Here is a 23,554-nt window from a genome sequence, read left to right on the forward strand (position 1 = left end):
AGATATGTATGAAGGTGGGGAACATTAAATTTCTGTCAATGAAGAATGCCCCTTCCCCAAAGAATGGTTACACCAGAAACCACGGCGTACCTGTAAAATTGCAACTTTGGAATAAGATGGCCAGTTGTCCCGGACGGTGCCCCGTTTTTATGTGCCCTTCCTGGATTAGAGGTTTCCCTTGAAATGCCCATGTATTTTATGAACCATTCCTGTAATATCTCAGAAAATTTGAAGGCCCTGAATAATTTAACATTACATGTGTGGCATTCTATTTGTCGAGAGGCAGCTTGAACGGAGGCTAAAAGCTGTGATTGTTTACGACTAGGCTACAAATAAAAAATATCATTCATGGACCACAGATAAAGGCAATACAGATCACTGAAGAATCTCATAACCTTTGAATTATAGAAAGCATTCATGTTGCACTTCGGGAAGGTTTTTGCACATTCAAATGTCCCCCCCCCATCCCACAAAAGAAAATAAAGGGCACTTATAGCCTTTCATATAAGTTATCTGTTTGACAAAGCCACAAAACACATCCAACTCATCAGTTTTTCTGTTTTTTTCTCTTTTTATTTCTTCACAAGATCATGAAAGCACAGAGATAGACTTAAGGATATTGTCAATTTACAAAATGTAAAATTCTTCTCTTACAGAAATACACACCCTTAACTCTTAGTTCAATTAATTTCAAAAAAATTTAGTTCAAGAACACACAAGGTCTTTTTAAAACCTCTCTTTTTGAGATAATAAATATTGCATAACTATTATCCACAAACAATATCATTAATTAAGGGGTGGTGCATTTTCTTCATATCCTTGTGGTCCCCTGATCTTGTGAAATCATTCAGGATGGTGTAACTGAAGCCATCAATATTCCATGTGAACTGAAGGCATCAGTCAAAGAGTCCGAAGCCCATATCGTCGTCCGACTCGGAATCAGATTCTTCCTTCTTCTCCTCCTTGGCTGCCTCCTTCGGTGCTTCCTCTGCTGCCTGGGCTGGAGCCGCGGCTACAAAGGCCGATGGATCGGCAATGAAGGCCTTGGCCTGCAATCAAGTAAAGTTTCAGACTAATAATAATAATCAGCAGTTATATTTTTACAAATCTTAAGCGACCACAATTGTGGGAAAAACCTGGGACTTATCGATTCAGGGATGAGCCTGAGGTAAATAAACAAGAGCACCAATGGCGCAGAAGCTCATACCATTTCGAGCTTAAAAATGTAGGGCCCACAAAGCTTTATGGCCCACCAAATTTCAGGCCATTTTTCAGATTCCACCAATTTTGGGCCCATGAGGGATAACCCCCACCCCTCCCTCCCTTAGCAGAATCCTGGCCACACCACTGGCTATAATTCCTATTTTCTCCCTTAAATCCTATTTTACCCACTCTCTCAAACAATACCACTGACCTACCCTATTAAACTTTCTCCCCTCTACCTGAGCATACCTGAAGCACTCATTGCCAAAATTTTGGCTGGCTGCCTACAGGCTCAAAGACTTCTAAGAATCGGCAAGTGCTGATTGGCTATAGGGCTCTCACAATTAAAAACAACTCCCAGTCCTGCTTTAATTCCACTAACAGCCTCTGCAGAGCTTAACCACAAATGCAAACAAACACTGCAGAGACTGGGAGACAAGTTAAAGGAGCTTTGGCAAAAGGTGAAGACTCAGATTTTTTTAAACAATGGGGATTAATTGTAATTAATTAACTTTTGACCAAAAATTATTAGGCATCACCTTATTCATACACAATCCAACAATCATCAGTTCAACTTTGAATATGATCCATCAAAATCTTGAGGAGATTGAGATGTTTGAAAATATTACAAAGAATAACCCCCGATGACCCCCTAAATGACATTTGACCTCAATTTTCCGAACACCCGTCGTAACTCTCATCCCGAGGAACGTTGTGACGAAGTTTCATTATAACTGGCTGTACACTGTACGAACAGGAGCAATTTGAAAATATAGGGCCCGGCCCGGGCCACAAAAGACCCCTAGTTGATCTTTGATCTCAAATTCATGAACACCCTGAAGGTAAAACTTCCATAGTACTATCGTGACAAACCCTCAACATTGTACCATGGAATCTGTAGGAGAAGAAGCATTTTGCGTATTTCCACAAAATGGCCCATTATGGCCCACAGGTGACCTTTGACCCCAAATTTCGGACCATCTCTCATGGCCCTATACCCAATGGTCCTTGTGTCCAAGTTTCATGAAATTCCATCAAACATTGTGCGAGTGGGAGCTGTTTTACCACTTGTTGACGGATAGAGTGATAGAATGATAGACACCGCACTGTAACAAAACAATAGCTCACACCAGCATGGTGGTATGAGCTAAAAATCACAGAATTTTGCAAAAATTGCGGTATAGGCTCCAGTTTGGGTATGCTACAGTGTATTAGGATAATAGTCTTTGTCCCCAAGGTAGAAAAGAACTCACAGATATTCCGCGAATTAGCAGAAAAAGCTCATGCCTGAATGTGGGAGAAACCTGGGACTTTGCGATTACAACTTACACGTTGGGTGGCTTCCAATTCAACTCAATTTTCGAATCTCTTAAATTTTAGATGGGAAAACCGTAGATTGCTCTTTGATGAAAAACCCAGCTTACTATGACCCTGCCGGGTATCAAACTCAGAACCTTTCGCTTGCTAAGCCTCATTGCTTCCAATGACACCTCCTTCATTCGGCCACAGCACCGGCTCAGAGCTGATGTCTTGAGAAATGGTCAATATTCTGTGTACATTGTTTGACCTTGGGTTGTCTTTCAGGGTGCAAAAAGTTATAAATATATAATGTACAGCCAATCATACACAATGAGTCTGGTATGAACTTTGTAATTCAACCCAGATCAATGGATGTCGTAGACTGTTCGAAGACCGATGCACAGTTTGTACTTCAAGCCTGGGCAAATATTGCTGTGGGCTTTTGCTTCAAGCACCTTTACATGAACTGACGTCAATGTCGTTTAACTATCTATCTGCAAGAGGTAAACGTGGTTTCATTAGCTCATTTGAGTGCACACCATGTAGCTTATCTGTTTGTCTATTGTTTTGTTGGTAATGCAACAGCAATTGACACAAACTTTGCACATTGTCTGCCAAAGGGAGATAGGACAATTGGAAATTGAAGTTGATCCTGCAAGTTGATCCTGCAGAGACACTGAGGTTGTTGAATTTATTCTTTTGTAAGATATAATAATGCTAGAGAAATCACTCTACCATCACTGAAACGATTTTCACAAGGCATTACAGAATGAAATCTGACAAAACACTTTACCTGTTCAGCTTCTTTGAACTCGATGTCGGTGGCGCAGGCCAGAGCAAGGACGTTCTTAAAACCGTTGACCACAGAATGGGGTACACTGGCCAGGGTAGGATAGCCGATCTGCAAGCTGACTGATGCAACATTACGAACACCCTGAAGGGAAGGAGATAAGCAAAGTACAGAACACACTGATGAACAGGAAAACTAACACAAAAGAGTGAAGGAATCTTGTATACAGCAGTACTGAAAATTTGATTGTGTCACCTCCTAACATAATGGGGTTGGGGGGGGGGGGGGTATAGGAGCAGAAAGCTTTACTGCTTGGTTGCATAAATGTCAGGGGTGTCACTTACTACCTCGCTCAGCACCCTGTTACAGTTTTCAACAACTTCAGATTATCCATAACAAACAACTTGCTCATGTTGTGTCCAAATCAGCAAATCCAAAAAAAGCTGGATGTTCCTGTTTTCTACATTCAAAGTTCAAACTAAACTATTTGCCCTTATCTATTTTTCAACATTTGAAGTCGTCAAACTCGACTATCTGAACCTTATACTCATCCTACAAATTAGCATGTTAAACGTGAGGTAAAGGAATTTGGTCATTTCAAAGGAAAGGAAATCACAACAATATCTTGGCATAAGAGGAATATGATCTTTTATGAAAATGAAAAGTACAGTAGAAACGAATTGTCTCAAATGTGGGAGGGGGGGGGGGGGGTTGGTGCTTGCTATTATGTCATGAATATGCAATGGATTTTGTTTAAAGCTCCCCACCCAAACACAAAATATTAAACTGTGATCTGTGATTCTTTCCTGTAGGCATCCAAAGACAGACTACATGGGGAAAGAGGAGGGGGGAGGGAGGGGGTGGGGTTGCTGGATGCATTACTACTCACCGCGAGGAACCTCTCGTGAAGTTGAGCATCTGTGATGTCCAGAATATTGGGCTGAAACACTGAGCCGTTGTCATACACTGTCCAACAAAGCATACGATTAGTATTAAGGAGAACCCTTCTTAGTTTAAAGAACTTTGTGTATAATTTCACATTTCAAACAAAAGACTTTGACTTGAATGGAGCCCAAAGAGTTTGCTTATCACTTAACTTCTACACTGTAAAGAATAAAACCAACAAAACGAATGAGCTATGTACAACACATATGTTACCCCATCATGAACGCCAATCATGTTTGTTTGTCTGTTTCCATAATAATCTCTGACAATCTAACCCGTTTTTGTGGTAATAAATGGTCTTCCCCAATGAGATACAAATATTTAAAGGTTCAATGGCCACTATTAAAAGCCAACATAAAATGGTATAATTTCTATAACAATCAGGAACGATGGATGACTACTAGTGGACTAGCTCCCCTACTTTCTCCTCTGACAGTTACCACAAAGCTATGAAATCATATTCGCCCACAACCAAGACAACAACTCTGCCAGTCATTAAGGTTGATCATACCTACACAGTCTAACTAACACTTGGGTGTCCAGTCAGTTTCAGACATTATGATGGCCCAGAAGAGTTGATCAACATCTGGCCACCACCCCAGTAGGTTCCGCCATTTCTGGCTCTGGGGTTAAAGGTGACCAGACTAGCAACATGCCATGATGTCATCATTACTGACCTACCACGATTCCTTCAAACTTCAGAGTCGCAGACTCTTTACGATACCAACAACCTAGTGCCTTCCCTAAGAGCAGCCTAACAGTGTTGGTGGGAAGGAAGACAACCTAGGGTACATAGCACACTAGATGTACTGGCAAAACAGATGGAGTACACAAGTTTAGTTCCCCTTTGTAATGACTCAACATGGAATACAAGATTGAGTACCAAGAGGTGAAGGGGGGCAGGTTAAGAGGAATGGAAGAGGGATCATTCGCTTACCATTTTCGATTACCAATCCATAGGAAAATGGAAAGATCTTCAACATGCTCAACAGTGTAGCTTCAGAAGCCCCAACTTTCTCATCCACCTTGATCAGGTGAACAGTGTTCTATGTTACCCAAAAAGAAAACAAAATTTAAAGAAAAAACACAAAATTGTAAATTGAAGTGCTTACTGTGAGAAATGCACAAATTAACACAAGTAAATCCTTCACTTCCATGACAGTGACATGTTCATACTCAAAACTCTCTTTACTCAATTACTTGGAATAGGTCTGAATAATATATGACTCTGCGATGGACTTCTTTTCAACTATTAACTTAATTCGCGGATTAAATTAATCAACGATTTTGTAAGAGAGAGAGAGACTCGTTGTTGTCGAGAGACTTTACGTAATCGTAAAAATCAAAAGTATCAATTTTCTTTTACACATTTTGCTTTTCTTTTTTCCCTACAAGAAGCGTGTGACAGGGAAAGTAAATGAATTACACCGAAAGCGTTATCACATGATCACATGACAGTACAGACAAGTGTGTAATTAGCTCCCTCTATCTACTTCAGAGGCAAATCCTCCTTTGTTTATATCTTCACTAGCTATACTTAACTAGTATGCTAGAGGGTCTGCTGGAACCGTGTAAGGTGGTTATTGCAAGACGGTGAACGATAGTTAGATGCAACCTTAGATGATACGATACGTAACTTTAGATGTTCCGCACACCAAATTATGGCAGAAATGCCTTGTTAATTTGACTTTGAATATTCATGAGGTACACAGTGGGTAATTTTGAAAAAAAAAAGTGAAAAAAAATGGCCAATTGTTCTGGCAGCAGAGGTGAAAAGAAAGAGTTCCCATTATCAGGGGGCTTTACAATATTATTATTTAAACATTTCTAAAGCGCACATATATATGTAAAAACATAAGCTATGGCGCTGTACAAACTTAAAAGAGTAAAGGTAAAAGACTTAAAGAAAATTAAGAAACCAAGTTAATTAAAAGAAAGGTAAAAATCTTAAAAAAATAAAACCCTAAAAGACTAAACAAATCCAATAACGATTGAGAAAATGAAGTCAGTATGAACCATGCCACAAAATCAGAAAATAGGATAAAACAATAGTAAGAGATAAATACAAAAAGAATGAGATAATAAGTAAAACAATATCTCAATAGGCTACTTAGCAGTTAAGACGTATTGAGATAATAATATGCAGAACACTTTGTATTATCACAGGTCTACTTTAATTCATTTGGTATCTAAAAATGACCTGTCAGTAGTTGCCAGAACTTACCAGTATTTCAATACTTCCTCTTGAAATCTTGGTGGCGATGGACAAAGCCTGGAAGAAAGAGGTCTTCTCTGGCCCAAGACCTGTGTTCTGAGCGGGTACCATGACATCCACGGGGGCAATGGCACCGGCTTTAGCAGGAGCTGCGACCTAACAAAGGGAACAAAATTAATTTATCAATTAATTAGTTAATTAGTTATGAGAATCAACTGGTGGTGTTTGCACCGTAGCATCTCATACCCGTGCAAATAAATGTTAAACAAAAAAGAGACATCCTAGTTCGTAAACAGAGGCATCTAAAAACCCTGTTACTATTTAGAAAACAAACAAATTTGTGCTTAGTTGCATTAGACTCAGATTTGAAATATTAACGTGAGAACAAAGCTTTCTTCAGCAAGTCGTCAAAGCGAGCTGGGTGAATCATCACTGTAAAATGCAACATGAAGATTGAACCGGCAGTCGGCAAATGATTCTTAAAATAGTGAAGATCACATTAGTAATTTAAGTATAAAACTGTTAACTTTTCTAAATTCACAGCAGATTTACTTCCATCTTAAGCTTTCTGCAGTAACTGTTAAAGCGAGCTGGCCAGCTGGGTAAATCACCACTTTTGAAGATGCTACATAAAAAATCACCACCAGAAAATATAAAATATCGAGCTGCCCATAACTAGAGTTTGATGCACATGCTTCCTACTGAAGCATTCATGTACATCTTGTCTCGATACTTTCTTTTTCAATTATAACTGTAATAGAATTAAAGGACAACTAACAGCACAAAAACTATGTACACCGAAGACCATTAATAACCACTGATATTACTTTATCCAGATAAAAATCTTGGAAAACACCATTTAAACATATGAGGTTCATCAATTTAAGTGACCATGAGGTCACTTCATGGATAAACAATGTTCAGAAAAACCAATCCAAAAACGAAAAGGCTTTCATGGGCATCAATTCATACCAGGGCACTGTACATGCCCTCACACAGAACTAACTGTACCGTGGATGGATTCAGACTTAAGTGATTTCTCTCGAATTATGTGAAGGCCACAAGGCTACTTATGAAGCACTTCCCCTATCTTGAACTATATAAAGTATTGTTAAAAGTTTCGCATAGCTATTTTTAATTCTCCTAGGCAAACAATTCACAGGGGTTTATTTCTTCTGAATGCACCAGTGTTGCTCCATGTGTCTGATGAAATCAGATGGAAGAGTCTTCTTCTGAACCAACAAAGTCCCTGGATGCAACCATGCTCGGTAAGCCCTTTGGAATATATGTATAATTAACAAACATTTCTCTGACATATTAAAGCTCAACTCACCTTGTTTTGCAACAGAAGAGTTCTGACATCAGCGAGGTCGCCTTTGCAGAATACCAGACCGACATTTCCTTTCAAGTGAGGGAGCAACCTACCAGATAAAAATGACACAAAAATTAAGTGACTCACCTGAAATTCCTGTGTTCAAGTCTTATTGTGCCATCTGCACACCATTGAATCTGATGCCCACGTTTATTATTACGAGTGTGAGATGTTGGTGGAACGGTCCGATTATATTCAACTCAACTAATCTGTCCAGCATGCATGATTTTTAAGAGATGTTCCCCTGATCTCAGACAACAAAAATTCTTGAAAGTATTCCATTTGAGAAACAACATGGTGTAAGACAGATTGTGCCATCTGCACACAATTGAATCTGATGCCCACGTTTATCATTAAGAGTGTGAGATGTTGGTGGAACAGTCCGATTATATTCAACTCAACTAATCTGTCCAGCATGCATGATTTTTAAGAGATGTCCCCTGATCTCAGACAACAAAAGTTCTTGAAAGTATTCCATTTGAGAAACGACATGGTGTTAGACCGGTGAGGCCAGACTTCAGGTAAGTCTAAACATGAAAGCATCATCATCATCATCATCGAGTCTCTTGTGTCTGAACTTTGTTTTCTTCTTTATTTCATTGACCATTACCCTTCAATAGCTACAACCGATACTAAAATATTGGAACTTTTCTAACTCAGCATTGCCCCCCCTTTTTATATTAGTTAGCAACACTGTTCATGTTCATTCACCTTAAAAAATATATATATTAAGAATGACAACGATAGGATGAGAAATTGGTTTCTAATAACTTGCCGACAATACGGCAGAAACCCTTCCACAACTCTGAAACCATGATGATGATGATGATGTTTGCTCTGCTGGAGCAAGTAACTTTTCAGAGTTGTTTATCAAAAGAACCACCATCATTTAAGGTAAGGATGAAGTCTACTAATGGGTTTCATCTACAATTGCACACTTCAATCAGAATTCAGTTGCATTAGACTCAGATTTGAAATATTAACGTGAGAACAAAGCTTTCTTCAGCAAGTCGTCAAAGCGAGCTGGGTGAATCATCACTGTAAAATGCAACATGAAAAATGACAAACTTCGCTTCAACCTAATGATCCCCTACAACCTTTAGCTTCACACCATTCAACAAATTTTTATCTTCAGTAACGTTACAACAAATGAATCGTCAAATATTACCCAATATGAAAATCATTTCACAGAAATTGGCTAGAACATAATCTTGAAGGAGGTATAAAACTCAACGCAAACAACAACTTCAAGCAACTACCAAAACTACGCCCCATGTGGGAGGTTTTCCCATTGAAATGTCATGTGAAGGGGGGGGGGGAAGCTATCATTTTGGAAATTATCATGTCATATTTCTACTAGGACCTGACATGATTCAGTTGTGCTTGTTCTCTTTCATGTTTTCAAGAATGAAATCCTAACAGTGTTGCTACTAAAGCTGACGCCTTCAACAAATCATGATAAGAACTTCAAAATCTTAGATTCAGTATAAAAAAGTCCCAGTTCTATTAACACAAAAGCAATCTAATTGTAATAAATAAATAAAGAAGATGCATTTAATATTGAAGTACAAGTGGGTGGAAGCCTTCAGCATTGTGAGTGAATGAACATAAAATCCACATCTGCCATCAAATGGAAATGAGATCTTTCTTTCACTGTTTTGGGAGAGTCGATTCTTGTCAGTTATAGTTCCCTATCACATACGCAAGTGATGATGGTTGGATATCTATCTCCTTTAAGGAATAGTAGGATAACTTACGATTCCAGGTTTGGATTGTGCTCCAAGTGACCCCTGATGGCCTTTCTCATGATGGTGTTCTTACCCATCAGGACAACTGAGAAGCAGAGAGATAATAGAATATTTATGAAAAAAAAAAAAACTTAACATCATGGTATTAAATTCAAAGAGAGCGGTTGTCAAATGGCTATGTGCATACACAGCTTCAATGTGAATCAAAATAGTGATGTTGTCAAATGAATATGTACATACACAGCATCAATGTCAATTCAAATAGGGAGGTTGTCAAGTGGCTATGTACGTACACAGCACAAACGTCAAGTCCATTTCCAATAAAGGCAATTAGAATTCAGTTGCATTAAACTCAGATTTGAAATATTAACGTGAGAACAAAGCTTTCTTCAGCAAGTCGTCAAAGCGAGCTGGGTGAATCATCACTGTAAAATGCAACATGAAATTGAACCGGCAGTCGGCAAATGATTCCTAAAATAATGAAGGTCACATTTAAAGTAATACCTGCCTGACACAAGGAAGCAGCATACAGTATAAAAGTGTAAAATTTCCTAAATTCGCAGCAGATATACGTCTGTCTACCTCTGGTGAGTTATTTCTGGCATTTTAATTAGCAGAACCTGACCGGGACTGCTCAGACAACGGTTGCAATGAATGAATCAGAGTAAGAAACCCCACTAGTCTCTTTAACAATGCATGTTTTCATCAGCATTCTTTGATCTGATTCCCATCACAGAGGTCTTTGTAGAACCTAGTTCACCAAACAGACACCGACATGCAAAACTAAGTATCTGCACATTCTATGCAGAGACATTTAGCTGGTCCAGCTGCTAAACTCCACTGATATGGTACGGCACCAACTACTTAGATTTCTTCCTGGTTGTCCGCTGGACAACCAGGTCTAATGTTTGGTTGTCTGATAAGAATGTAGCAATGTAAAACAAGAGTGACCAAGATGTAGGAGAAATGCATAGGTTTGGTGAATAGAACAGCAATACATACACTGTAGGAGAGTTGTGTAGGTTTGGTGAATAGAACAGCAATATGTCCAATGTAAGAGAGATGTGTAGGTTGGTTATTAGAACAGCAATACGTACACTGTAGGAGAGTTGTGTAGGTTTGGTGAATAGAATAGCAATATGTCCAATGCAAGAGAGATGTGTAGGTTGGTTATTAGAACAGCAATACGTACACTGTAGGAGAGTTGTGTAGGTTCGGTGAATAGAACAGCAATATGTCCAATGTAAGGGAGATGTGTAGGTTGGTTATTAGAACAGCAATACGTACACTGTAGGAGAGTTGTGTAGGTTTGGTGAATAGAACACCTTTGGGTCAGTAAAACTCCCCTTCTGATGTTTCAAAGGTCTAATATCATTTGTTATTTTATTTCAGCATTTCCAAAAGCTGAATAACCTATAAAAGTTTGCTCTGGTTAATAGAGTCATTGTTTAGGCATCAAATATTTATAAAAAGGTGACTTTAAGACACAAAATTTGATATTTTGCAAACCATTAAAAAAACAGACCATGTTATCCATCCAGGTTGTTTCTTAAACACTGTTATTATTTGTGAAATGACTCTGCCAAACATCCAAGGCTAATCAATCAAAGGGACTGCACTTTTTGGTCTAAAACAAAGACCATCAAAACAGTTCCTCACATGTAACGTTTCCTTCAACCGTGACACATCAAATTACAATTCTGTCCTTAAGTCCCCCTTTCAGTCAAAGATTAAAGTTCTTACTTCCTTGACCCCTGAGAGATATTCTAATCTGCTGCATCTGCTTGGATCCGACATTGTCAGCACGGACGATAAAACACTTGGGATATTCATCCAACAGGTTCTGAAAGAGAAAAAAAGACAATCGTTTGAAGGTTTCACTGGCTCAGGTGACTATTTCTGATCACTAGTACAGTATCTGACCTTTAAAGGGGACTCAAAACCCAATGTCTAATGTGACAAAGATAGATCCGTGAAGAATTAACCACACCACACACGGCTACGAAAGCTCTTCTTCCGTTTGGCCGATCCTAGGATCAAGAGTAGCATCTGGAAGCTGTCATTTTTGTAAGCATGTGATACCATAGTGCGACGAGGATCTGGAATCTTTTATGGTACTTTTCTGTTTTCATATTTTTTTTCAAAGTTCTGTAGAATGTCAATGGTGTAAACACTGAAACCTATGACAGCACTTGGCCATGATGAAAGGTTCAATATTTTTAGATTCAGCATTTGCAAACCCAATCAACATTACTGAAAATAAACATTGTATATGAATATATACAATAGAATATTGATGCACATGGTGCTCTCAATGATGTCATGCTAAGACTTGATCAAGTCTTCAACTTAACTTGTGAGAAGGAAGATTAAATCTGTGATATCCGAGTGATAAACCACTGTAATCCCAGGGCATTTGAACTGGAGTCTCCTGTAGTCAGGCTAGGACTCTAAATATACTAACATATATGTATGTTGTACGTATATATTACTGTACACTAAAGCCAGTACTGTATGCAAAGCAGTACAAGTCTATTCAAGAGGGAGGTTGTCAAATGGCTAAGTAAATACACATATAAATGTCAATTCAAACAGGGAGGTTGTCAAATGGCGATGAACGTACAGGGCATAAAAGTCAATTCAAATAGGGAGGTTGTCCAATGGCTATGTAAGTACACAGTATCAGTGTCAAGTCCATTTCCAATAAAGGCAATCAGAATTCAGTTGCATTAAACTCAGATTTGAAATATTAACGTGAGAACAAAGCTTTCTTCAGCAAGTGGTCAAAGCGAGCTGGGTGAATCATCACTGTAAAATGCAACATTCGTAAAATAATGGAGATCACGTTCAAGTATATTGCCTGCCTGACACAAGGAGCAGCATACAGTATAAAACTGTTAACTTTCCGTTTTCACAGCTGCTTTCTGTTTGTCTACCTCTGGTCAATTAATTCTGGCTTTTTTGATGCACTATGCACATGGTAATGTCTTAGTAAGACTTGATCAAGTCTTCAACTAAAGTTGTGAGAAGGAAGATTAAATCTGTGATATCCCAGTGATAAACCACTGTAATCCCAGGGCATTTGAACTGATGTCTCCTGTAGTCAGGCTAGGACTCTATAACTGTTGTATGTTAGCTAAACATAATGGAGAGAGCCCTTTAGGGAGAGTAACTGCTCATTACAGTTTAACTAGAGAAAATGTAGTTCCAGGACAATTAAACTGGGGTCTACTGTAGTCAGGCTATGACTCTTCTAAATTCACTACCATACTTATGCTGTACATATACACTACTGTTCACTATACTTTACACTACTGTACACTGGAACTGTATAGAGTCAGGCTAAGAACTCTATATCTGCACATTCAAAGATACGGAAGGATCAAGAAAAAAGATAAAAAATATTTAGTGACTCTCTGCCTACATATAATTTACTTACCACCATCCTGATGATATAATCCGCCTTCCATTTTGATCTGTCTTCCTTGGGCATCGTGACTGTGCCTCAGGGATGGAGTTTTAAAGACAGATTTGAGGAAAATTTTACCTGTGAGTTGAAAGGGAATTCAAACATGAAGAGTAACCTTGTTCTGTTCATATCTTAAGAAAACATCCAGGCCTTCCTTCTCAGAGTTTTGTAAGAAGAAGACTAAGAGTAGATGGATTCGGGGGGGGGGGGGGTGGGGGAGTGGGAGGAGTACCTCCTGATCCCCTTACAATATCCCATCCTGGTGTCTGCTAAGTACCTCCAAACTGACAGAATCAGTAGTACTTTAATGTGTCTATCAAGTTCATAACCACAAAGCTTGCCAAGTCACTGGCAGAATATCCCCAATAACTGAACACTGACCATATGAGCAGTAAAACTAAAAAGAGGCCACAAAGAGAGGGCGGTATTACAACATACTTTTTACCACTGCGATAAAGATCATGTTGGTGATTTTATGGGTTCTGTGACCTATCAAATAATTAGGTTCAGAAACGGAGAATTAATCACATACTTTGATGTACCTTGCCTTAATCGTTGCTGAGATCGAGGGGAACAATAACAGCGAACGCTCTGGAAGGATTTTAGTGTAAAAACCACAGTGAGCATTAAAGGGTTATTCTGGTGGCTGGCATCGTTATGTCAAAAACAATATCCAATAACATTTTGTATGGTGAATAAACTATGCCATAGCCTAGTTTGTGAATGCAGGATCAACTGATGTCAACATAAGGAGATCAGGAGCTACTTCCCCCCCCCCCCCATCCATTAACTGAACATGGCAATTAAGCTGTAATTGCACATTTTGTTGTTTTTCTCCATATTTAAGACTAATATTCAAATCATAAATTCAAAGATTGAAAGAAGAAACTTTCCAATCACCTGTCACAGCCCTGTGAATTTTAACACTGCTACTAACAGAATCTGCCATTGTCTACGTTAACTGCACATGCTTCTTGACAATGTGGCAGAATGTCTTTTAAGTATATGGACGAAAAGAAGGCTAATGTGCTGTAATTTCTTCTAAAGTAAGCTTTAGCCTAGCCTGCCTAAGTTAAGATTCTTCAAACTGTCAATGAACTTTCAATTTCATATTTATTTCTCGTATGTTTGTACAAGAATAATACAAAAATAACATTACAGAAGGTTAACATATGAAGGACACCAGAAAAACAGCATGGCTATCGAGCAAGTAGAAATATAAATCAATGAAACACTTGTCACTGTCAACAGTGGTATGTGCCTATGGTGGTAATTGTTCTACTGCGAGGCCTACCCCAGAAAAACAGGCATTTACAACTCATTTACCATTACGTTAAATTTGTACATACAAAAAAATCCGGCCTCTAGTCTTACTCTGTTAACGTTCACCACATGAAAACCAGTGTTGGAAAACCTTGTTCAATTTCCCGCGAACACACTTCCGATTTCCCGCCGGTGTTCGCGCAGCCAACACACCGAGCACGCGTAGCGTGCGAGCATAAAGGCGTGGGGTCCAGGGGGTCAAGGGGTGGAACCCCTTGTGGGGGTCCAGGGGGAAAAGACCCCGGAAACTTTTGGTATTTTTGCGTGTCTGGCGATAAAAAAATCGCAGTTGAGGATGCAAAATACTGACAACATTTTTGAATTTAAATTGTCACGAAGCTGTTGAAAATTGTCAAATGACAAGTTAGAGTAGCTATATTACGTTATAAAATGAAAAGAGATTTAATCTGTCTTACAATCTTTAAAAAGTTTAACTTACACAACTTACGATATTATGAAACAAACAGCGTTCGGCAAAGCCCCGTTTATAGACTGCCTAACAATGAATAGCACACACAATACGTACATCAGTTTACAACTGCAGTACGGTTTACCCCTATATACTACTTAAATACACGGTAGGATACTGTACATGTGCTGCGAATTTTCCCAGGTACAGTACCTTACCAGATAACTGCGCGCTCATTCCCTGTCTAACCTAACACCTGTTTGTTAACATTTTTGGCAAGTTTCCAAGAAACGTTTCATGGAGTATTCCCCATGATACACGAGGTACAGTCAATACCTATACACGCAGCACATCGAGACCCCACTAGCTATGGCCATCTTTATGAAAGTAAACCTTGTAATAAAACATGTTTTAGGCCACTTGGCATTATAAACTAAATGCTTAATATTATTTCCATGTTCTTGTAGAAAACGTCAAGTTCGCAAAATACAATTAGTTGTGTTTTTGTAGTTACGTGAGATCCGTAACCGACGAGGTGGTTAGGCTATTTGCTATGCACTTAACTATGGTAGGATATTATTTTTTTCCGTATTTTTGGAAATTCTAGAAAATACTTTCTTTTCCCCCAGCTTAACACCAGATGTTGTCTTACAGTTTTTTCATAAATGGGTGTACTAGAGCCTTGTTTACATGACATTAGTTGCATTTAGCACGATATGCCAGTTTTGCATTAATTTTTCGAAAGTGTTTTGCTGGATCTTTCAGAGCTTTTTCTCTGTCAAGTGAATACGTTGTGCATTGAGTATAAACTTATCGCGAATTCAAGAAAACGATGCGGGGATTTCTAGCAGACAAATGTTTTCTTTGCGGGATTACTGAGTCAGTTGAAGGGAATCCCGCACCTTAGAGGGAACACTGAATTGAAGTCAAATTCATACGAAAGAAAACGTTTACTAACTAACAAACAATATAAGTATAAACAAATGTGGAATGGCAATATTGTTCAAAACATTTCCCGCGAGGCTGATTTATTACAGCAAGCTTCCCGCGCTGGGCCGTGTGTGTCCGTGTGACATTGCCCTTGTGAGTGGGTTGGGGACACATCATTACTCATTATAGGCTATTGTGACTAAAATTGCGAGCACGCTCTGTGGACATGTTTCTTTTGTTTCTGAAACTTTTCTTCTGAAATTTTCCTTATTGTTTTTACAGATTTACTTTTTTCTCCTTCGTGTTTTTTTTTAAAGTTTCGTCCCGTTTTTTTCCCCCATTTTTTTTTCTCCAGCCATGCTGGATTTCCCGCGAGCATCGCGGATTTCCCGCGAACCTGGTTCGGAAGGTTCGCAAGGTTTTCCAGCCCTGATGAAAACACTACAGTAGGCCTAGAATAGGCCTAACGTGAGTATAGTAGCCTAGCCCTTGAATTAGGAAATCACACATGGGCAAATACAATACGGAAATGGCGAACGACTTGCTTTCAATCCAAATTGAGTTTTGAAGGGCATCCTTTCTCAATTACGAATATTAACAATTACTCTAACCGGAAAATGAATGATGAATGAAAACGATGAGAAATTTTAGGTGAATTTTTACTTAACAGTTTAGGAGGCAACAAACGTGTTACTTACTATGAAAACGTGGGCTTGAGAGGACGATAGAGGGCAGCAAATTGGAGAGTTTGCATTCTGAACATGTGAGAAAGTGCAATGAACGCCGACCATGCAAAAAGAATCAGAAACCAAACGGCTACGCGTGACAATATAATAGCAGTGTCTATTTTTTTTACTAGAACGAACTGTATACTTGTCATTGCAAGCACATGGAAGCCCCTATAATGATCTGAAACATTAAGGACCTTGCTTAGATCATGGAGCTATCTGTATATGCTTGGACACTGTAGCCAATCTGCTAAAAATCGATTTCGCTGTAGTGGATAACACGATAACATATAAGTACAGCCATCTAACTCTTCACTGTGCACTGTAGCTCCTAAGTACAGCACTAGGCCATACTCTGCCAGTCTATATTAAGGTTGAAAGGCTAAATCAGAAATCGTAAAACTGATAGTAATTTCTACGGAAAATTCATTCCACGATAATATTCAAATAAATCGGTCAGTTGAAGGTAATGTTCCTGTAAATAAGTATGACTTACACTTTTTATTAATTGTGTTTTCATATTGCAGACACCCGTTGTGATTATATATTTTTTTTCACATATGAAAATTCCTGTTAATACCTGTTACAATTTCAACTGGTTTTAACCGGAACCAACAGGGACTAACAGGTATCTGTTAACGACAACTGGTTTTATCAGGTATTGTGACCAAAACCAGTTTATACCTGTTAATTACCTGTTGCAACAGGTAAATTACCTGTAAGCTGTAACAGGTACCAATTGGTTTTAACAGGTACCTGTTAAACCAGTTGCTTTCAACAGGTAAAATACCTGTTGAAAACAACTGGTTTAACAGGTACCTGTTGAAAACAACTGGTTTAACAGGTACCTGTTGAAAACAACTGGTTTAACAGGTACCTGTTGAAAACAACTGGTTTAACAGCTACCTGTTGAAAACAACTGGTTAAACAGGTACCTGTTGAAAACAACTGTTTTAACAGGTACCTGTTGAAAACAAATGGTTTAACAGGTACCTGTTGAAAACAACTGGTTTAACAGCTACCTGTTGAAAACAACTAGTTAAACAGGTACCTGTTGAAAACAACTGGTTCCAACAGGTACCTGTTGAAAACAACTGCTTTAACAGGCCCAAAACGTTTTGGGCCTTTTGTCGCATTAAACATTGCACAATACCTACAACACGATTGTACGATACAATCTCACACAATGACATTCCATTCGCGTAAAGGAAGCGGGGGGGGGGGGGGGCGGAGTTATGTTTGCTAATCTCAGTACGATCTTTGCATACCGGTTAGTCAAGCAGGTTTCGGCTATTTTTAATTGTATTCATGACATGGTAAACTTAATTTATATCAAGATTTTGTTCGCACCGATATGTTGACCACTATCCTAGTACTACATTACCGGTACTACTATAAGCCTAACGTTAGGTCTATAGCTACGTATTGTACTAAAATGGGAGGCTACGTAAGTCGTCTAAGATCCTATACGAATCAGATGATACGGAATTCATCGCCTTGAGCAACTGCTACCTTTCTACATATACCTTTTCTAAACAGTATGTCACTTATCGTGTCTCGCAGTGACATCTTTTATATTTTCATTGATTGGAACTATAGTTGAACCCCGTAGCAACCACATTCACCTTCGGCAAACTGGTCTATGCGCAATTAAGTGTACAGTTTGAACGTACTTACGTGCGTGCAAAATATTCACAATGTGTGTCCTGTAGTTCAGTACGGTATTCCCCACAACCGGAGTACCGTCGCCCTTTAACCCTAAAACCATTTTTTCGCAGCATATTGCTTGCCAGTTCATAAGAGATTCATCATTATGACAGATTAGCTTGACTGAAAGCATTTCTAAGACATATTTTAGCATTTCAATACGTAAGTAATTTAACAAGTACGACATTGGTCACGTGATTTTTGTTGACAACTGCTGCATATCAATTACCTAGTACATCGCGTTTTGTCACTTGGTTTTCGTTACAAAAACCAGACGAGTCCGATAAAACTACTGAACCATTCGGTACAGTTATTTTCACGTGGTTGTAAAGTAATCACATTCGTTTTGACCAAGTATAAGAGCCATGTGTTTAACAGAACAACATGAAATTTGTAGGTTTGAGTGTATTCTCCATTGACAAGCGATATTATTTTTCAAACCCTCAATCCATAAAGAAAACTAAAAGAAAGTAGATGTATTTAGTGTTGATATAATGTTTTGAATCGCACCGAAAAATGTCAGTTTTGGCCGGTGACTGCATTACTTTTTCTATTACGTGCAAGCTAGCTGGCTACGTAACTAGTTTATTGTGTTGTATAGTATACTATAGTATGACGTAATAGCCGTGCTAGGCATTCGGTTCAGTATTTAGGGATTCCTGCATGTTTTATGATTAATTTAAGTAGGGCGTTTAGAATGGGTTTGTTAGCGCGTGTTTTATATAGTAAAAGAAGAATAAGCAGAAGCAGATGAAGAAAATTTCATCAAATGTTGCAAGATAATTAATATGCGTTCTGCATGTAACCTCATGGTTAAAAACTGGTTCACTGTATTAATTCAAATTTACAGTTTTTAAATTGGTTTGTGTCTGCATTCGTCTCTAGACCTAGGAACATGTTAACAAATAAGGTCCAAGGTCCATCTGTAAGACTGTAAACGAGACATTTTGTCGGCAATTTAGGCTATATATATCTTTGCAACGCACTGTGTTGCCTTTCCTGGCGGGGGTTTCTATTCAAATGAAACCACAAATCTGAATTCCCCCAATCTCTTGACTATGTGTAAAGTTTTAATCATCGGCGACTTTTATGACTAAATTTGACTTGCCAGTCCCCGACGAACTGACATTTTACGAACATTCTCAATGACTGCATCAATGTCCTCTGCGAAGTCGCGCTCAATGCTAAGAAGTGCCAGTAATGTCAGCCTCTGTTCGGACATAGGCGATCTTAAAGTCGATTTTCACAGCTTCAAGCGACTAAACGACCGCTCACTTGAAGCAGATGAAATCCTATACAAAGTACGTCCTGTCTGTCTCGGTACATCAGACGTTCAAGATTTTTTTGAAAAACAGGAGAATACAGAAATTGGACGATAGTTTAAAAATTCATTTGAATCTCCCTTCTTAAATATCGGTAAAACTTTGGCTTTTTATGATCTGAAAATACTCCATTTAAAAAAAAAAAGTCGAAAATATGAGTGAGAGCCTGGAGGCTTAGTGGGATTACATATCTAACAATCGATGGTTTAATTTCATGGCCGAGTTATATCGAAAGAATTGTGATCTTGTAAGTAAAGATAATCTTTGTTTTGTTCCAATTGCAACTGAGAGTGCGACTGTTCAGATAGAAAAGGTCAAAGGTCGGAGGAGTGCATATTGAATGGGTCGACATATCTGTCCGTTCGTTATAATGTTAATAGAACCAGTAGTTTGTAAGAACTCATCACTGTCAAGTATGTAATGAAACGGTAAAATGTTGAGCAAGCTTAGATTACAATTATGTGATAGGTGCTTGTTACTAGAAATTACATCGCTGTTACAGGTGATACAAAAGGAAAATGTGGAAAGTAGAGTGCAATGAACCCTTCAGAAACAAAAGAGGAGTAATTAGAATTTCAAGGATAAATAATAATTTTCAATTGAGTTGCAGTGAATATGAACAGGATACTTAATGGGTTCATGATGTTTTTCCTGTTTTCTGCGCCATCCTTCTTGATTAAACCTTTAATTCTACCATCAATTGTCCATCCGTTAGTTACGAAAGGATGTCCTGCAGGGGTACCATGTTTCCTTCGGTGATGTCTGCTCGTATTACAATTGGTGTACCTTTAGATCTGCTGTTATGACCAGTGTTCTCATTCTGTGGGATGTAAATTTGAATATTATGGGTCTCGGTTTCTGGGGGTCGGGCCTTCCAATTATGTGACTATGATCTCTGTCGGTGGTATTGAGGTCGACGCCTATCCTTTCCTTTTATTTAATACAATTGTACCTGTGTGTTTTCGTGATCGTTCTCAGTCAGTGGGCATGGCTTGATCAGTTAGTACTGTAAATTAGAGACAACCGTTAATCAGTGTAAAATGAATGTGGTATAACACCGTAACACATGTTAGATCTGTCAGCAGATGCTACTGTGGAAACAAAATTACTAACAGACGAATTCATCACTCAAAGGCTGTTTCAAGTAATGACTGGTTAGGAGTCTAAACAACTGTCCCTATGATTGATTAGCTGATTCATTAGCGATTATACCTTGTAAAGATGGTTCACGTAGCAGAGTTTAAGCTTTTGCAGTAAAGTGCCATCCACTTTCTGTTAAAATGAGGACGAAATTATTGGCGAAACCACTAGAGTAGTCTGGTTAGTCCAGTTAATCAGTATGCATGGGATTGTGTGTTTAGTATTTTCTGTTAGTAAGTCCTTCTCATTAGCAATTGGTCATAAATGTAACACATGTTAAGAGTTATTACACATATCAGTTTTAACTGATAGATAGAGCCATGAGAATCGGGTATCGTTCTTCACATCCGAAGCAATTTCTTATGAATATGGTTTAATGTCTTTTACTTGTTTCCGAAATAATTCACGTTCAGCCTGTAGAGCTACAATTATGCTCAGCACAGATGGAATGTTCTTGCTTAGTTGGTCCAGATTGGTTCAATGTCGTGAATTCTTGCAGAGCTTACCTCAATGCGTCTCAACACACGAATTATTTGAGGTTCTAAAGCTTGCCCAGCACAGCGTTGAATAAAGTCTTGAAAATGAGTCGGATCTTATGTACAATCTCTGAGATGACATTTAACCAGTTTGCGCCCGAGTACCGCTGGTAATTATGTGTAGTTCGTTGAGCTTAATATAATACTACAAATATTGAGGATTTAAAAAGCACACACATGTTTCATCAATTTCAATTTATTTGACCATTTTATCATTTTCTAGAATGCTTGAGATGTGTGAAGACTCATTTTGGCAAAACTGATGTAATTTTACCTATAATGAAATACAAATTTGAAGCATAAATATTAAGAATTTCGCTAATTTAACTTGTATCTTCTAAATTAAGCTCCTTGTGTTTCTAAGAGAAACAATTCTGGAATTCCAAAGAGAGCACTTCGGAGATAATATGGCTTCCAGTTGTAAGTTGTCGCCACTCTCTTTGTAAAGAGATTCAAGTAGCACTTTAAAGTAGCACTTTAATGGATGACTTACAGGTAGTTGAAATGCTTGACGATATTTCTTTTACAATTGAACATGTAATTCCGATATTATGTGAATAGCATGGGATCTTGATTGAGTCGTCGTGGTAAAATAGTACATTCCGTTTCTCTTCTAGCTTCTATTCTCATCGTTTGTTTTCAAACCACAGTCGAGAACCGGTTCTTCATCACATGACCACCAGATAGAAATCGGTACCATAAGAAAGGAGAGCATCGCATTGAAGATATAAACAGAGGCCACAGAACCAGTAATATCCACCAAGAGACCTGAAAAATAAACCCATCGAATATAGAATAAAACATTATTCTAAACCAATTGATAGATGCATGTCTGTGCTTGGCGTTACGCACATACCAAAGTTAATGCTACATTAGGGAGATATATTGCTCAACATCAACTGCAACCAGACCCTTAAGTTTGTTTCTATCGCCTATTTCAACAAAGGAACCATATAAAAAATAGTCTAGAAGCAAAACAGATCTTTTCATTTTGAAATGAGAGAAACTGTCATTCAATCGTGTTGTAACATTTCCTTTCTAATTGTGCGAGAAGTTAACATTGCAAAACATAGACGTCCACTCTCTCCCTCATACAAACAGTTTGATTTATCTCACCATGACCGGTGAAATTAGCATATGATACCGGATGAGTTGGCGTAACGTTCTTAATCACTAAGTTTTCTACCATGGATTTTCTCTGTTTAATTAAAAGATGTATGGGTATTAATACTTGACGAAACGCATTGCGATCATTCACAGACGCATACATATTATTATCAACATCACAATACGGAATAATTGTCGTAGATAATCGGTCATTTAGATAATTGCATAATTTGGTTTGCATCAATTCAGTACTTACTGGTGTTAACGACACCACACTAAGGCAACACTGAAAACAGCTATTCACTAAGTTTCAATTTGGTTACTAATTCAGTTGGTCGGCCAACGGATATTACTTGCTGTACAACGACGGATATTAATGAACTCACAATTTGAGTTAGTAAGCAAGCCCGATTTTCAGTTGTTATCCTAAAATAAGGCTATTTAATATTCACGACTATTATGTCATAAGAAGCAAAGGCCCATCTTTCCATGCTTAGACACACACACCCACCTACCATAATTGGGACTATTTTGAACCTGTAAATTTCATTGATGACATATCCTATGATGTGTTATGCGAATGAAAACAATTAATAGCTGATATGATAGATTGTATGATGATAACGTTCAGTTGAGCATTTTGATATGAGCATGATCAACAAAATGCTGTAAATGTGTTTTCTACATTTGATCTTTAGCTGTTGACTCTTTGATGTAATAATTTACTCACGTAGGTACGGCATCCAATCCCTACACATATAACCACCAAGTTTGAAAAAAAACTTGTTTTACTTATTAATGCCCCTATGAAATGACTGATTAGAAACAGTGGTTCATTGGCAGTGATGACAAAATGGGTGTTGACAGATTATATTAATTGAGTATTGACAGATGAACTGGACAATGGCTGGCTAATGACTGATCAATGACAGATTAAACACATGACTGAGATTGGTAAATTACGGATAAAACGACGAGCTATTGTTCGATGAATGATTGAGTAATTAGTATTAACGGGCTTTTTCAAAAATAACGAGTGATAAATGGGTAATTCAAATGTGTGTTTTTTTTGCTTGTCTCTTGCATTGCAACATCAAAGAATATGGTGTATCGATACAAAACTTACCAGAAATTAATCCTGCAAACTGCATAGCAAAACCATCTAAGGCTAGCTCCGATACTACAACCGTTTCATAATGATCCGTACAGACAGCCGTGGCTATCACACCAAAAATAGCAGAGCTGTTAAACGCCTGGGTGACACCACTCACGAAAGCCAATGCTGCCATGGTAACAAAATCGTGTGCCAGG

At 38.3% G+C, this 23,554-nt stretch overlaps 1 protein-coding gene across 1 annotated transcript; it reads right to left on the reverse strand.

The window, feature by feature from the left end:
• Nucleotides 1–551: 551 nt before the first annotated feature.
• On the reverse strand, nt 552–16,434 carry LOC139954964 (large ribosomal subunit protein uL10-like). Its single transcript, XM_071955005.1, has 10 exons — nt 16,402–16,434; nt 13,012–13,119; nt 11,316–11,415; nt 9,582–9,657; nt 7,786–7,873; nt 6,462–6,608; nt 5,175–5,283; nt 4,182–4,258; nt 3,296–3,436; nt 552–1,049 (listed from the first exon to the last, which is right to left on the reverse strand). Exons 2-10 carry the CDS (start codon nt 13,063–13,065, stop codon nt 897–899), a joined length of 945 nt encoding a protein of 314 aa, XP_071811106.1. The 5' UTR covers nt 13,066–13,119; nt 16,402–16,434; the 3' UTR covers nt 552–896.
• Between the last annotated feature and the right edge of the window lie 7,120 nt (nt 16,435–23,554).

This window comes from Apostichopus japonicus, chromosome 17 (assembly GCF_037975245.1).
Source record: "Apostichopus japonicus isolate 1M-3 chromosome 17, ASM3797524v1, whole genome shotgun sequence".
Classification (NCBI taxonomy): domain Eukaryota; kingdom Metazoa; phylum Echinodermata; class Holothuroidea; order Aspidochirotida; family Stichopodidae; genus Apostichopus; species Apostichopus japonicus.

Coding starts and splice junctions, on each gene's coding strand:
- LOC139954964 (XM_071955005.1), bottom strand. CDS start 13,065: ATGCCCAAGGAAGACAGATCAAAATGGAAGGCGGATTATATCATCAGG. Junction 9,658..11,315: donor ATCTCTCAGGGGTCAAGGAA/GTAAGAACTTTA, acceptor TCTGCTTCTCAG/TTGTCCTGATGGGTAAGAAC. Junction 3,437..4,181: donor TTCACGAGAGGTTCCTCGCG/GTGAGTAGTAAT, acceptor CCTTCCCTTCAG/GGTGTTCGTAATGTTGCATC.